The sequence below is a fragment of the Bufo gargarizans genome, chromosome 2, assembly GCF_014858855.1.
Source record: "Bufo gargarizans isolate SCDJY-AF-19 chromosome 2, ASM1485885v1, whole genome shotgun sequence".
NCBI lineage: Eukaryota > Metazoa > Chordata > Amphibia > Anura > Bufonidae > Bufo > Bufo gargarizans.
Genome location: NC_058081.1, coordinates 298,982,958 through 298,997,356, shown reverse-complemented (window position 1 = coordinate 298,997,356; position 14,399 = coordinate 298,982,958). Strand labels below are relative to the sequence as shown.

The 14,399-nt window shown below is 42.2% G+C and overlaps 1 protein-coding gene across 3 annotated transcripts in view; it reads right to left on the bottom strand.

Moving 5' to 3' along the window:
* CAPS2 (calcyphosine 2) overlaps positions 1-14,399 on the bottom strand; it is a 138,611-nt gene that overhangs the window by 54,760 nt on the left and 69,452 nt on the right. For all 3 annotated transcript variants that reach the window (XM_044280430.1, XM_044280431.1, XM_044280432.1), the window contains one exon: positions 5,237-5,311. In XM_044280430.1, the coding sequence (XP_044136365.1) occupies positions 5,237-5,311 (75 nt within the window). The remainder of the gene's footprint in view (positions 1-5,236; positions 5,312-14,399) is intronic.

Genomic DNA, 14,399 nt, shown 5'->3' with positions numbered 1-14,399 from the left:
GGCACGGGCGCCCCTATCTAAATTCAGACCACAGTGCCACACTGCCCCTCTACTCCCCAGTATGAAGCCAGTGTGTGTATACATATAAAAAAAAAATAATACTTACCTACTCATTCCGCTCTGTCTGTCTGTACTTACGGGCTGAGGCCTTCAGTTCGGTAAGGTGCGCAATCCCGTCATACCCTCTGCAGCGCTGCGTCATTCTGTGATCCTGCAAGACCCGTGACCTCCAGCGCCAGGTCTCGCGCTGACAACATGAATTGAATTGACAAATGGTGGCGCTGTGCAAGAGAGGGTATGGGTGGGTATGGGGATGTGCACAGGTAGCGCAGCCGCACTGTAGGCCAATTAAAATATAAGGTTGAAGAGAGTCTCGGACAATGCTGCTCACATTGTTTTGATAAAGGCACTTGCATGTGCCGAAACGCGCGTCACCTCTTCTATGAGTGGCGAATAAACCTGATATAATTGCAGTACAAAGGAGTGCCGGTTCCTTCCTTCATTCAAGCATCCGGAGTGACGTCCGCTAACCGCGCACCCATACCTTCACGCAGTGCCACCCGACCATTCGTAACCTGCCCCTATTACTTGTCCCACCACTGAAGTCTGCCACATCACCTTCATTTGCAGTGCTGTCAATAATGAAAAACCTGGACTGCTACAGACTGGAAATGTAGTATCTTTAAGACCAATCCAGGTTCTTTTTGGAATCCCACCACAGTTGGGTTAAAGTATGGAGGTTGTCAGGGATGCACTTCCATCCTGCTTTTGCTGTGGAGCTTTACACCCCAACTGCTATTGTGATCATCTGGTGAGCCATCGCATACAGCAGTCGGTCACCCCTAGAAGGGATACAAGGAACACTAACAGCTCAGAGATATGTGCAGGACATCCGTGGCCACATGTGTTACCTCTCATTGCAGGGCTTCAAACTGGAGTTTTACAGCAAGATAATGCTCCCCCACACATAGCAAGGGTTTCCCGGGAATCCCTCCACCGGATTGCAACACTTCCTTGGTCTCCCTGGTCAACAGATTTATCACCAATTGAGCATTCATGGGACGCCAGCTTTGGCAACCTACAAGTGTGCAGGATGTACAGGCCCAGCTGCAACACCAGTGAGCAAATCTACCACAGGACACCTGTAGGGCAAGTTTTTAATTTGTGCTTCCTCTTTAATTTCATGTAGCTGATTAGTAAAGTCTAATACCTGGCTGCATTTCTGCAGTATGAAGTAACTGTACATGCATACTAACCTTTGGGTGGGGGTAGGAGGGGCCAGGAGACAAGAAAACACTTATGGGGTTATTTATCAAACTGGTGTAAAGTAGAACTGGCTTAGTTGCCCATAGCAACCAATCAGATTCCACCTTTCATTTTCATTTATGACAGCTCTTTTGGAAAATGAAAGATGAAATCTGATTGGTTGCTATGGGCAACTAAGCCAGTTCTACTTTACACCAGTTTGATAAATGACCCCATTCGTTTTGAAACAAAGACCTCAGCTCCATTGAAGACATCCTTAGGGTAGGATGTCTTGCTACCATCACCTCTCTTTGTATGACATAAATGGCAGCCAAGTGCCGTATAGGCGCTGGTTGATCTGGAGCCTGCCCATCGGTTCATGACTTGCAGTGACTGTTATTATACTTTATGTATATCTTTATATATACAGTGTATGTATATATATATATATATATATATATATATATATATATACACATACATATACACACACACACATACAGTGCTTTGAAAAAGTATTCATACAACTTGAACTTTTCCACATTTTTTTAAGTTCTACCCACAAATTGAAATCCAACACAAAGTAGCAAGTATGTGTGAAGTGAAAAGAAAATGATACATGGTTTTCAAAATTTTTTATAAATAAAAATTAGAAAAATGTGGCGTGCATTTGTATTTGGCCCCCTATAAGCTGATATCCCTAAATAAAATCCAGTGTGACCAATTGCCTTTAAAAGTTACCTAATTAGTAAAAAACAGTCCACCTGTGGGTAATTTATTCTCAGTATAACTATAGCTGTTCTGTGAAGGCCTCACAGGTTTGTTAGTGAACATTAGTGATCAAACAGCATCATGAAAACCAAGGAACACACCAGACAGGTCAGGGATAAAGTTGTGGAGAAGTGTAAAGCAGGGTTGGGTTATAAAAAAAAATATCCCAAGCTCTAAATATCTCATGGAGCACTGTGCAAAGCTGGTAGAGACATACCCGAACAGACTTGCAGCTGTAATTGCAGTGAAAGGTGGTCCTACAAAGTAATTACTCAGGGGGACTGAATACAAATGCATGTCACACTTTCCAGATTTTAATTTATTAAAAATGTTGAAAACCATGTATCATTTTCTCTTCACTTCATACATACTTGCTACTTTGTGTTGGTCTATCACATAAAATCCCAATAAAATACCCCCAAGTTTGTGGGTGTAATGTGAAAAAATGTGGAAAAGTTCAAGGGGTATGAGTAATTTTTCAAGGCACTGTATAAATATATACTTATTTTTATTTTTGTAAACTCTTTATGCACTTAAGCTGTGTTTTTTCCCGAATTTCAGATCCCATGGTAATACAATACCATATGGAATCTGTATGTCTCCATGCTGAACTGTATGTCATCTAGGTTAGATGCGGCCTAACAGGGTACTAGAGCCTCCATTCAATTGTACAATAAACTTGTCCCTTTGCTATAATATTGTAATAATTTGCATATATCATCATAACATTCACACATATAAAGTTTCTTGGCGCATTTTTTTGTCAATAACTGTATTAATTGATTTTACGATTCTGACAATATTAGTATCGTGCAGCACTGAAATGTTGATTAATTGAATCAGTCCATTTACCTTTTCAACCCTATAATAAATATACTATAAATCCATTTTTCTGTGACATAACTATATTAGAGTGGTTGCTGAGAAATAAATACAGATTGCTTTCCTTTGGAAATGATCCTAGCTGTGTTTGTACATGATGCATATATTGGTAGTTCCATTATACAGTAGTGCCACTATTATAACTGGAATCATTAGAGGGAAAGGGGAGCATTCGACTAAGAGTGAAATCAATTGGACCTAGTCTGTGCAGAAAGCATTCACGCTGAACCCTGCCTGCACAATGCAGAAGAGAAACATGCTGCTTTTTGCTGTGCACTTGTGATATTCTGCAATTAAATCTGGCCTTATGCGACCCAATTGTACCTGAATTAATGATCTGCGTAAAATTAGGCAATGTGGCGAGAGAGAATGATTCCTTCTGACTGTTAAAAAAAAAACTGTTATCACACGCAGAGATTTACCACAGGTTGGAAAACATGCCTGGTGAAGACTGAATAAATATCTGTCCGTCCTTATGGTTCATGCACACGGCCGTTGCCCGGCTGCGCCCGTATTGCGGCCCTTAAACAGCGCGAATGGGTCAAGTGAGTGGGTCCGCGATCCACATGCGGCAGCCCTACGGTCGGTGCCCGTGCATTGCGTATGTTCGTGTGCATGAGTCAAGTGAATCTTAAAGGTTTTTTTAGGACTTTGATACTGATGGCCTAGGACAGTGTTGGCGAACCTATGGCACGGGTGCCAGAGGCGGCATTCAGAGCCCTCTCTGTGGGCACCCACACCCTGGAAAAAGTCTATGGTGTACCAATATGCCTTAGACTTCTCCTGCCATTCATCAGCGCAGAGCGCACTATGAACGGCACAGGTAGTGCACTGAATGTAGGCAGGCTATTATAGCTAAATGATAAAGTATATGGAAGGTGTACTATATTGGACTGTAGGATTCAGGGTAAATTGCCGTGTTGGCACTTTACGATAAATAAGTGGGTTTTGGGTTGCAGTTTGGGCACTCGGTCTCAAAAAGGTTCACCATCCCTGCCCTAGGATATCCTCATGGTGTCTATACATCCTCACTAGCTGTCAGCTGAACAAGCTATCTCTCTCGACTCCTCCATAAACATACACATTTGGCTCGGCTAAGTTGGTTAAGTGTTTTTAATGGGAAGAGAGGAGAAAGCAGCTGCTAAATACCTCTTATCTCCCAGGAGAACATGCTATGAGGTATCTTCCAAGAAAGATAACCATCTTGCCAGCACCACCTATTGGAAGTGGCTCCCTATGAGTCAAGATTTGACTTTCCAGTCTTGGGATTTGACAAAGGAATATAGCCAGGACAGATATCCATCCGCAGGCAGCAATTTTGGGATGCTTGCCACACATCAGTATGGAGTACGATTCTGGCTGGTTCAATGTGATGCCTTGGAAGCGGTAATTCCCTTGTCAAATCTCGTCTTTTTGTATAGTCTGATCTTGACTCATAGAGAACCACTTCCAATAAGTGGTGATGCGAGATGACACTCTTTCTTGGGAGATACCTCTTTGCATATTCATTTCCCATACAGCATTGTCAATAAGTCTTCATACCATGGTGCACTTCTAGTAAGTCTCCATACAGGACTGGTCTCTTTAAGGAGATTCAGCACCCAAGCTAAGCCGCCACCAGGAGAACAAAAGAATTAGGTGAAAAAAAATCATCACCTGTCAGGGGAGAATCAGGACGTCCCCGTAAACACTGAATTGTAAACTGGCCTCGCCAAAATGGTGGCTCGGTCGGCAATAGACTTATGTGTCCTTTAGGATAGGCTAACAATATTAGATTGGTGAGAGTCCAACTCCCAGCACCCCCACTGATCAGCTGACTGGATGGGCCATCAATATCAAAATGCCAATGTGATAATACCTCCTCGCTTGTCTTTTGTGGCATTATTCTGGCACTACAGCCTGCAGCTGATGTTCCTGGAGTGACATTGCTGCTCCAGCCGAATCCAGCAAAGTCTAGTCTTAAAAATGACATTAGTCTCTGTGGCCATGCATTTTTATTACAACTAAGGTGACAGTCAAAGTGGCTGCCATTGCAGCTCTCACAGGGGCTAACACTCAGCTCCTCGACAATTCTTCATTATATACTTGTCATTTTAGTGTGATATATCCCTTTGTATTACATGGCTGTGTACGTTGGCAAACATTCAAAGTTTTTCTTTTATTAGGGGAGGATGGGGGGATCTTTTAGGAATCCCCATCTCTAGACTATGAAAGTGCCACTGTGCTTATAAAATGTAGAAACAGCTTTGTAATGTCTGCTCTTACAGTGAATATCTGTCATGCAATGGTCAAATCAAGCAATGAGATAGGACCACACACTATTCATTATGTATATTACCTGCATATGATTCGTGCATCAAACCGCAGCTTGTTCGACAGCATATTTTCTGTCAGCGTTGAGCTTGTTTTTATCCTATAATACAATTAAGAGAACATTAGATTCCCCACATATTATGACATGGGCCACATTTACTATAGGTACATGCGGAAGGAAGGAAGGACTTTTATTCGCCCAAGTGATCGTGATGTTTAAGAGCAACATTAGAGCCTTTCTCAGATAGACAGATTCATAGTTCAACACAGCCAGACATATAGATATAGACAAATAGACATAAGCTTGCTGAGAAATTTACAGGAAAAGAATATGAAAGATATGTACTTGCTTACATAATTGTAGGATGACACAGAAAAAAGTGCGAGAAAAATATTGAGAGTAGAGAAGAATCAGAAAAAACAGAAATAATATATGGAGAAATCAAGACAGGAGGTGAAGAGGTAGACACCAAGATAACTAGCATAACCCAAGTTTTGCCAGATTCCACCGTGCATCTACCCTTTTCACAGCATCTAAGCTCACTGTAAGAAGAATCATAATTAAAGGCATGTTAACATTTTCAAAGAAGAAAAGGTCATGGAATTATGGAAATCACGGGATCGAAAGACATGATGATATGCTAATAATAAAAAAAATTTAACAAAATATTCAAAACTTCTCGATTTATTCAGTATCAAGTATGACTGCCAGGTGCAGAAGGTGATCAATGAGGTTATTAATGGTTGTCTGAGAAATGTTCTGCCACTCTGAATGCACTTGGGCACGCAAATCATCAAGATCCGTTGCTAATAACAGCTCCCTTTGCAGTTGCCAACCATTGACATCCCAGATGTGTCCTCGATGGGAGACAAATCCAAAAGACATTGCAGGCCATGATAGCACGTTTAGGCCACTCAGACTGTTCACAGTAGCACAGGAACATGTGGCCTAGCATTGCTCTGTTGAAAAACTCCTGGGACCCTTGGAGATACAACTGCACCACTAGTTCCACGACTGAATCCATGTAATGCCAATCTGTTAGTGTACCTGAAATAAAGACTAGAGGGGTTCTTTCTACCATACATTATGCCACACCATAATCCAGGGAGTAGGACTCTTGTGATGTTCCCTTGTGAAAACCTCTTCATGGCGTTGCCCATGTGGTCTCCAGACTAATCCCTGGCCATCATTGCATCCAAAACAAAAGCAGGATTCATCAGTGAAGTGGATATACCTCCATTCGAGCCACTGTGTTCTTACTGTGTACCATGATAGCCTTTGAGAGCAGTGGTGTGAGGTCAATGGAACACCTGTAGTTAGATGTCTCATAGCCCAATGTTATGCAGATGCCTTCTGATAGTTTGTGTAGACACCATCTGCCGCCCTAGGCTTGGGATTTGACATCCAATTTCACTTGCAGTACATTCCAGTTTGTCATTGTTCTCCCAACCACTGGGACATGCGACACTAAACAATGCTGACATCTCAGCCTAGGCGCATAGTTATCTGCCAGAGTTCTAGGATTCTATCCCTCTCTGTTTGCGACAAGTGGCAATAACTGGCACAATCATCTGACCTGACTTGATCTGATCTTTAAGGGTTCATGTAGCAAAAACCTTTGCTTTCAATCTAGCTTTTATGCCCCTACCACATGCAACAGACTGGAGCTAGGTACTTGAAAATGTGATCATTTGCATATCTTAGTGACCACCGCTACTTCCTGAATTTGCATAACCTTATGTCTTGTTCTTCTTGGTGTTGCAAATTCGATGCTGAGGAGTAAATAGGCTATGTATGCAGTTGGACTTTATGTGTCAGCACTAAATGCCCAGCAGATGGTGTACGTATAACAATATTTATCAGTAACATAACAAAACATTTCCAGTTATAGTTATTGCAGAAAGGTTCCTACATGCACAAGAGTGTAGACCTCTACTGTACACTAGGGTTGTCATAATACCAGAACTTGGACTTCGATTCCAATTGCAGTATGACGATTCTCAATACCAAAACAATACTGTGCCAAGGTATGAATGAGATAAGTTTGTTTAGGTTTTCTAAATGATTGTACATGTTCGGCTCCTTGGTTTTGCCAGAAAACTGCATTCATCCATAAAACTACACAAGCATTAAAAATTTTACAAGGTTTTGTGGGTCTAACAGCTCTTTTCCAGCTTAAGGCCGAATGCACACGGCCATGTATCCAGGCCGTGAGCGGTCCGTGGTATCCCGGCCTGGATACCTGCTGACAGCAGGAGCGCACGACGTCATTGGTTGCTATGACGCTGTGCGCTTTATGCTGCCGCTACACTACAGTAATACACTTGTATGATCTATACGAGTGTATTACTGTACAGCAGCGGCAGCATGAAGCGCACGGCGTCATAGCAACCAATGACGCCGTGCGCTCCTGCTGTTAGCAGGAATACAGGCCGGGATACCACGGACCGCTCACGGACGCGGAATACGGGAGTGTGCATTCGGCCTAATTGAGCAGCTAGACAAAACTGTCATTTAGAAAACCATAACAAACATAACCTGGAGCAGTTCTTGCCTGCGCCAATGCCGCTCCATGTGGTCTCGACCTAAGGCCCCCTTCACACGGGCGTCGCGGGTGAGGGCCGGATGCGTTCAGGGTGCATTGCGGGAAACCCGCGCGAGTAGGCACACAATTACAGTCAGTTTGGTTTGAGATTGCGTTCCGATGTTCAGTTTTTCCCAAGCGAGTGCAATGCGTTTTGCACGCGCGTGAGCAAAAACTGAATGCGGTACCCAGACCCGAACCCGGACTTCTTCACTGAAGTTCGGGTTTGGGTTAGGTGTTTTGTAGATTTTATTATTTTCCATTATAATATGGCTATAATGGAAAATAATAGCATTCTTAATACAGAATGCCTAGTATAATGTCAATTGAGGGTTAAAAAATAATAAAAACATAACTCACCTCAACCACTTGATCGTGCAGCCGGCATTTTCTTCTTTCAGGACCTGCAAAAGGACCTTTGAGGGCGTAATCACGCTCACCACGTGGTGAGGTCAGCGCAGGTCCTGCTGAATAAAGATTAAAGGACCTTCTATCATAGTGAGCGCGATGACATCAGCAAACAACCTTTTGCAGGTCCTTCAAGAAGAACAAAGGAGAGGATCCCGGCTGCGCAATCAAGTGGATGAGATGAGTAATGTTTTTATCATTTTTTAACCCTCAAGTGACATTTCACTTTGCATTCTATATTAAAGAATGCTATTATTTCCCATTATAACCATGTTGAAATGGAAAATAATAAAGTAAATGGGGACCCGGGTCGCTCATCCCTCATCTCCTTAGCAACCATGCGTGAAAATCGCATTGCATCCGCACTTGTTTGCTGATGTATCATGTGGAGTTAATGGGCAAATTATATGATGGAGTTACTTGCTATCAATGTGAGGCATACGAAGGTCCAAATGATTAAACTCATGTGCCTCACTTTAATAGTGAGTGATCTCATCTAGTACCTCCTCACATAATGGGCAACATTGGGTTAATGCTTAAGGTACATGATGGGGTTAATTACTATTATTGTGAGGCACATGGTGTTATTAATTTTGAACCTCCATGTGCCTCACAATAATAGTAAGTACCTCATCAAGTACCCACACATTAACCCCAAATTGCCCATTATGTAAGGAAGTAACTGATGGGGTCACTTACTATTAATGTGAGGCACATGGAGGTACTAAAGTAAAAACACCATGTGCCTCACAATTATCTCACATAATGGCAACATTGGGGTCAATGAGAGTCATAGTAATCCCAGTGTTCTTTCATGCTGCTGGTTGCTAGATATTCTTATCTTTATGGCCTTTATATTCAGATGACTAAATCTAGTACTGGATCCAGCAGCACCCTCTGTGTCTTCGCTCGCACCACTCCCCTCAGCTGGTTCCTCATGATAATTGGTGGCAGTGAAGGAAGGAAGGAGTGTGCCCCTTCTTATTGTGAAGCAGTTGGCAAACAGCAGTAGCATGTGGATGTGACAGAAATGAGCAGAGAGCAGTGAGTGCTGAGCGACCACTGATCAGAACATGGGGTGTGCCGGGAAGTGCGCACGCTATGTTCTCTCAGTCGGACTCAGTACTGAAGTACTGAAAATATCAGTATTGATCGAAAAGCGCATAGAAATTGCAGCTTTTAATAGATTTTAAATCATGTGAATATTTTATGTAATAAAAAAAAAGGGTGGAATGTTTTCTGAATATAATTTTAATAATTTTATTAAGTCACTACGTGTATTCTACTTCCTGTCCTGGCTCTTAAAGAGGACCTTTCACCACTTGTGACATATCTGTTTTAATAGCTTCATGCATTCCCCATGTAATAACAATTCTGCTAGCAACTCATTCATAATCAACTCATTGCAATAATAAAGGAATGGCACAACATAGAGCCATACGAATAGATGTTCCAGAATTATTATTACATGAGGAATGTATGTAGCTATTAAAACAGACATGTCAGGAGTGGTGACAGGTCCTCTTTAACCATTTCCTAACCGGGTCATTCCCCCCTTCCCTTCCTGACCATTTAGTAAATTTGTCATATGTTACTTTATAACTATGATGGATTGCTTTCACTTATCCAACCGATTCGGAGATTATTTTTGTGACATATCATACTTCAAGTTTGTGGTAAAAGTGGGTTGAATTTTTTAAACTTTATTTATCAAAAAATACAAGATTTTAGAGGTGAATTTTTTTTTTTTTTTTTATCCACAGCAAGGGTTAACAGCAAACCAAACCTCAATATTCATTACCCTGATTCTGCAGTTTACAGAAACACTCCATGTGCTCATAAACTGCTGTGTGGGAACACCAAAAGTGACCCAATTTTGGAAACTATACCCCCCCCCCCCCCAGGGAGTTTTTCATGGGGTATAGTAAGTACTGTGACCCCACGAGCATTTCAAAAAAATTAGATACCACTTCACCGTCAAAATGAAAAATGTAATTCCTTCAATAAATGTTGCTTTAGCCCCAGATTTTTCATTTTCACAAGGTGTAACAGGAGAAAATCACCTACAATTTGTTACCCTTTTTCTGTTAAATATTGTAACACCCCATATGTGGTCATAAACTGCTGTATGGGCATACCTCAGGACTCAGAAGGGAAGGAGCGCCATATGGCTTTTGGAGTACATATTTTGCTGGAATGGTTTTCAGTTGCCATGGTATATTTGAAAAGTACAGGTGGTATGCTCACCAACCCCCCCCCCCCCCCCCAAAAAAAAGTGACCCTATTTTGGAAACTACACACATTAAAGGGGTTGACCCATAAAAGATGTTCTACAGTTTTCAAACCAGCACCTGGATCTGAATACTTTGATAATTGAAATTTTAAAATTTCCAAAACCCACTTTTTAACCACCTCAGCCCCGCTAGCTTAAACCCCCTTAATGACCAGACCACTTTTTACACTTCTGCACTACACTACTTTCACCGTTTATCGCTCGGTCATGCAACTGACCACCCAAATGAATTTTACCTCCTTTTCTTCTCACTAATAGAGATTTCATTTGGTGGTATTTCATTGCTGCTGACATTTTAACTTTTTTTGTTATTAATCGAAATTTAACTAAATTTTTGCAACAAAAAAATGACATTTTTCACAAAATTCGATATATAAATTTTTCTCTAAATTTATTGTTCTACATGTCTTTGATAAAAAAAAATGTTTGGGTAAAAGTTATAGCGTTTACAAACTATGGTACAAAAATGTGAATTTCCGCTTTTTGAAGCAGCTCTGACTTTCTGAGCACCTGTCATGTTTCCTGAGGTTCTACAATGCCCAGACAGTAGAAAACCCCCACAAATAACCCCATTTCGGAAGGTAGACACCCTAAGGTATTCGCTGATGGGCATAGTGAGTTCATAGAACTTTTTATTTTTTGTCACAAGTTAGCGGAAAATGATGAATTTTTTTTCTTTTTTTCTCTCCTTACAAAGTCTCATATTCCACTAACTTGTGACAAAAAATAAAAACTTCCATGAACTCACTATGCCCATCATGAAATACCTTGGGGTGTCTTCTTTCCAAAATGGGGTCACTTGTGGGGTAGTTATACTGCCCTGGCATTTTAGGGGCCCAAATGCGTGCGAAGTAGTTTGAAATCAAAATCTGTAAAAAAATGGCCTTTGGTGCTCTTTGGAATGTGGGCCCATTTGCCCACCTAGGCTGCAAAAAAGTGTCACACATGTGGTATCGCCGTACTCAGGAGAAGTAGGGCAATGTGTTTTGGGGTGTCATTTTACATATACCCATGCTGGGTGAGAGATATCTTGGCAAAAGACAACTTTTCCAATTTTTTTATACAAAGATATTTATCTCACCCAGCATGGGTATATGTAAAATGACACCCCAAAACACATTGCCCAACTTCTCCTGAGTACGGCGATACCACATGTGTGACACTTTCTTGCAGCCTAAATGCCAAAGGGGCCCAAATTCATTTTAAGAGGGCATTTTTAGACATTGGATTGGATAAAAAGCCAGGGCAGTATAAATACCCCACATGTGACCCCATTTTGGAAAGAAGACACCCCAATGTATTCAATGAGGGGCATGGCGAGGTCATAGAATTTTTTTTTTTTTTTGGCACAAGTTAGCGGAAATTGATTTTTTGTTGTTTTTTCTCACAAAGACTCCCTTTCCGCTAACTTGGGACAAAAATTAAAATTTTTCATGGACTCAATATGCCCCTCATGGAATACCTTGGGGTGTCTTTCCGAAATGGGGTCACATGTGGGGTATTTATACTGCCCTGGCATTTTAGGGGCCCTAAAGCGTGAGAAGAAGTCTGGAATATAAATGTCAAAAAATTTTTACGCATTTGGATTCCGTGAGGGGTATGGTGAGTTCATGTGTTTTGCAGATCCACGGATCCATGGATCGGATCCGTAAAACACATACGGGCGTCTGAATGGAGCCTTACAGGGGGGTGATCAATGACAGGGGGTGATCAGGGAGTCTATATGGGCTGATCACCCCCCTGTCACTGATCACCCCCCTGTAAGGCTTCATTCAGACGTCCGTATGTGTTTTGCGGATCCGATCCATGGATGCGTGGATCCGTAAAACACATACGGGCGTCTGAATGGAGCCTTACAGGGGGGTGATCAATGACAGGGGGGTGATCAATGACAGGGAAGTGATCAGGGAGTCTATATGGGCTGATCACCCCCCTGTCATTGATCACCCCCTGTAAGGCTCCATTCAGACGTCCGTATGTGTTTTGCGGATCCGATCCATGGATGCGTGGATCCGTAAAACACATACGGACGTCTGAATGGAGCCTTACAGGGGGGTGATCATCCCATATAGACTCCCTGATCACCCCCCTGTAAGGCTCCATTCAGACATCCGTATGTGTTTTGCGGATCCGATCCATGGATGCGTGGATCCGTAAAACACATACGGACGTCTGAATGGAGCCTTACAGGGGGGTGATCAATGACAGGGGGTGATCAGGGAGTCTATATGGGCTGATCACCCCCCTGTCACTGATCACCCCCCTGTAAGGCTCCATTCAAACGTCCGTATGTGTTTTGCGGATCCGATCCATGGATGCGTGGATCCGTAAAACACATACGGGCGTCTGAATGGAGCCTTACAGGGGGGTGATCAATGACAGGGGGTGATCAGGGAGTCTATATGGGCTGATCACCCCCCTGTCACTGATCACCCCCCTGTAAGGCTCCATTCAGACGTCCGTATGTGTGTTGCGGATCCGATCCATGGATGCGTGGATCCGTAAAACACATACGGACATCTCAATGGAGCCTTACAGGGGGGTGATCAATGACAGGGGGGTGATCAGGGAGTCTATATGGGGTGATCAGGGGTTCATAAGGGGTTAATAAGTGACAGGGGGGGTGTAGTGTAGTGGTGTTTGGTGCTACTTTACAGCGCTACCTGTGTCCTCTGGTGGTCGATCCAAGCAAAAGGGACCACCAGAGGACCAAGTAGCAGGTATATTGGACGCTGTTATCAAAACAGCGTCTAATATACCTGTTAGGGGTTAAAAAAAAAAATCGCATCTACAGCCTGCCAGCGAACGATCGCCGCTGGCAGGCTGTAGATCCACTCTCTTACCTTCCGATCCTGTGAACTTCACAGGAAGTCTCGCGTCTCGCGATATGACGCGTAGATGCGTGACTCTGCCTGGGACAGCCGCCTCCGGACCGCGATCCTGTGTTAGGCGGTCAGGAGGCGGTTAAAGGACCAGTTTAGGAAGTCACTTTTGTGGGGCTTACATAAATGACCCCATTGTAGAAACTACACCCCTAAAGTTACTCAAAACTGATTTTTACAAACTTTGTTAACCCTTTAGGTGTTCCACAAGAATAAAAGGAAAATGGAGAAGACATTTCTAAATTTCACTTTTTTGGCAGATTTTCCATTTTAATCCATTTTTTTTCTTTAATACAACAAGGGTTAACAGCCAAACAAAACGGAATATTTATTACCCTGATTCTACGTTTTACAAAAACACCCCCCATGTGGTCGTCAACTGATGTAAGGGCACACGGCAGGGCGCAGAAGAAAAGGAGCGCCGTATGGTTTTTTGGAAGGCAGATTTACCTGAACTGGTTTTTAGATGTCATGTCCCATTTGAAGCCCCCCTGATCCACCCTTACAGGAGAAATTCCCAAAAATGTACCCTATTTTGGAAACTACGGGATAAGGTGCCAATTTTATTGGTACTATTTTGGGGTACATATAATTTTTAATTCCTCTATATTACATTTTTTTGTGAGGCAAGGTAACCAAAAAATTGCACTGTTTTTATTTTTTTACAACATTCATCTGACAGGGTAGAGCATGTGCTAGTTTTATAGACCAGGACGCAATGATATCAAATATGTTTACTTTCTTTCAGTTTTACATAATAAAAGCATTTTTGAAAAACAAATTATGCTTTTGTGTCTCCATTTTCTGAACGCCATATTTTTTTTTATTTTTCTGCCGATCGTCTGGTGCAGGGGCTCGTTTTTTGCAGTAAGAGTTGACGTTTTATTGGTACCATTTTTGGGTACATATGATTTTTTGATCATTCATTATTTCACTTTATGGGGCAAGGTAAAACTGGTTGTTTTAGCACAGTTTTTATTTATTTATTTATTTTTAGAGCGTTCACTTGAGGGGTTAGGT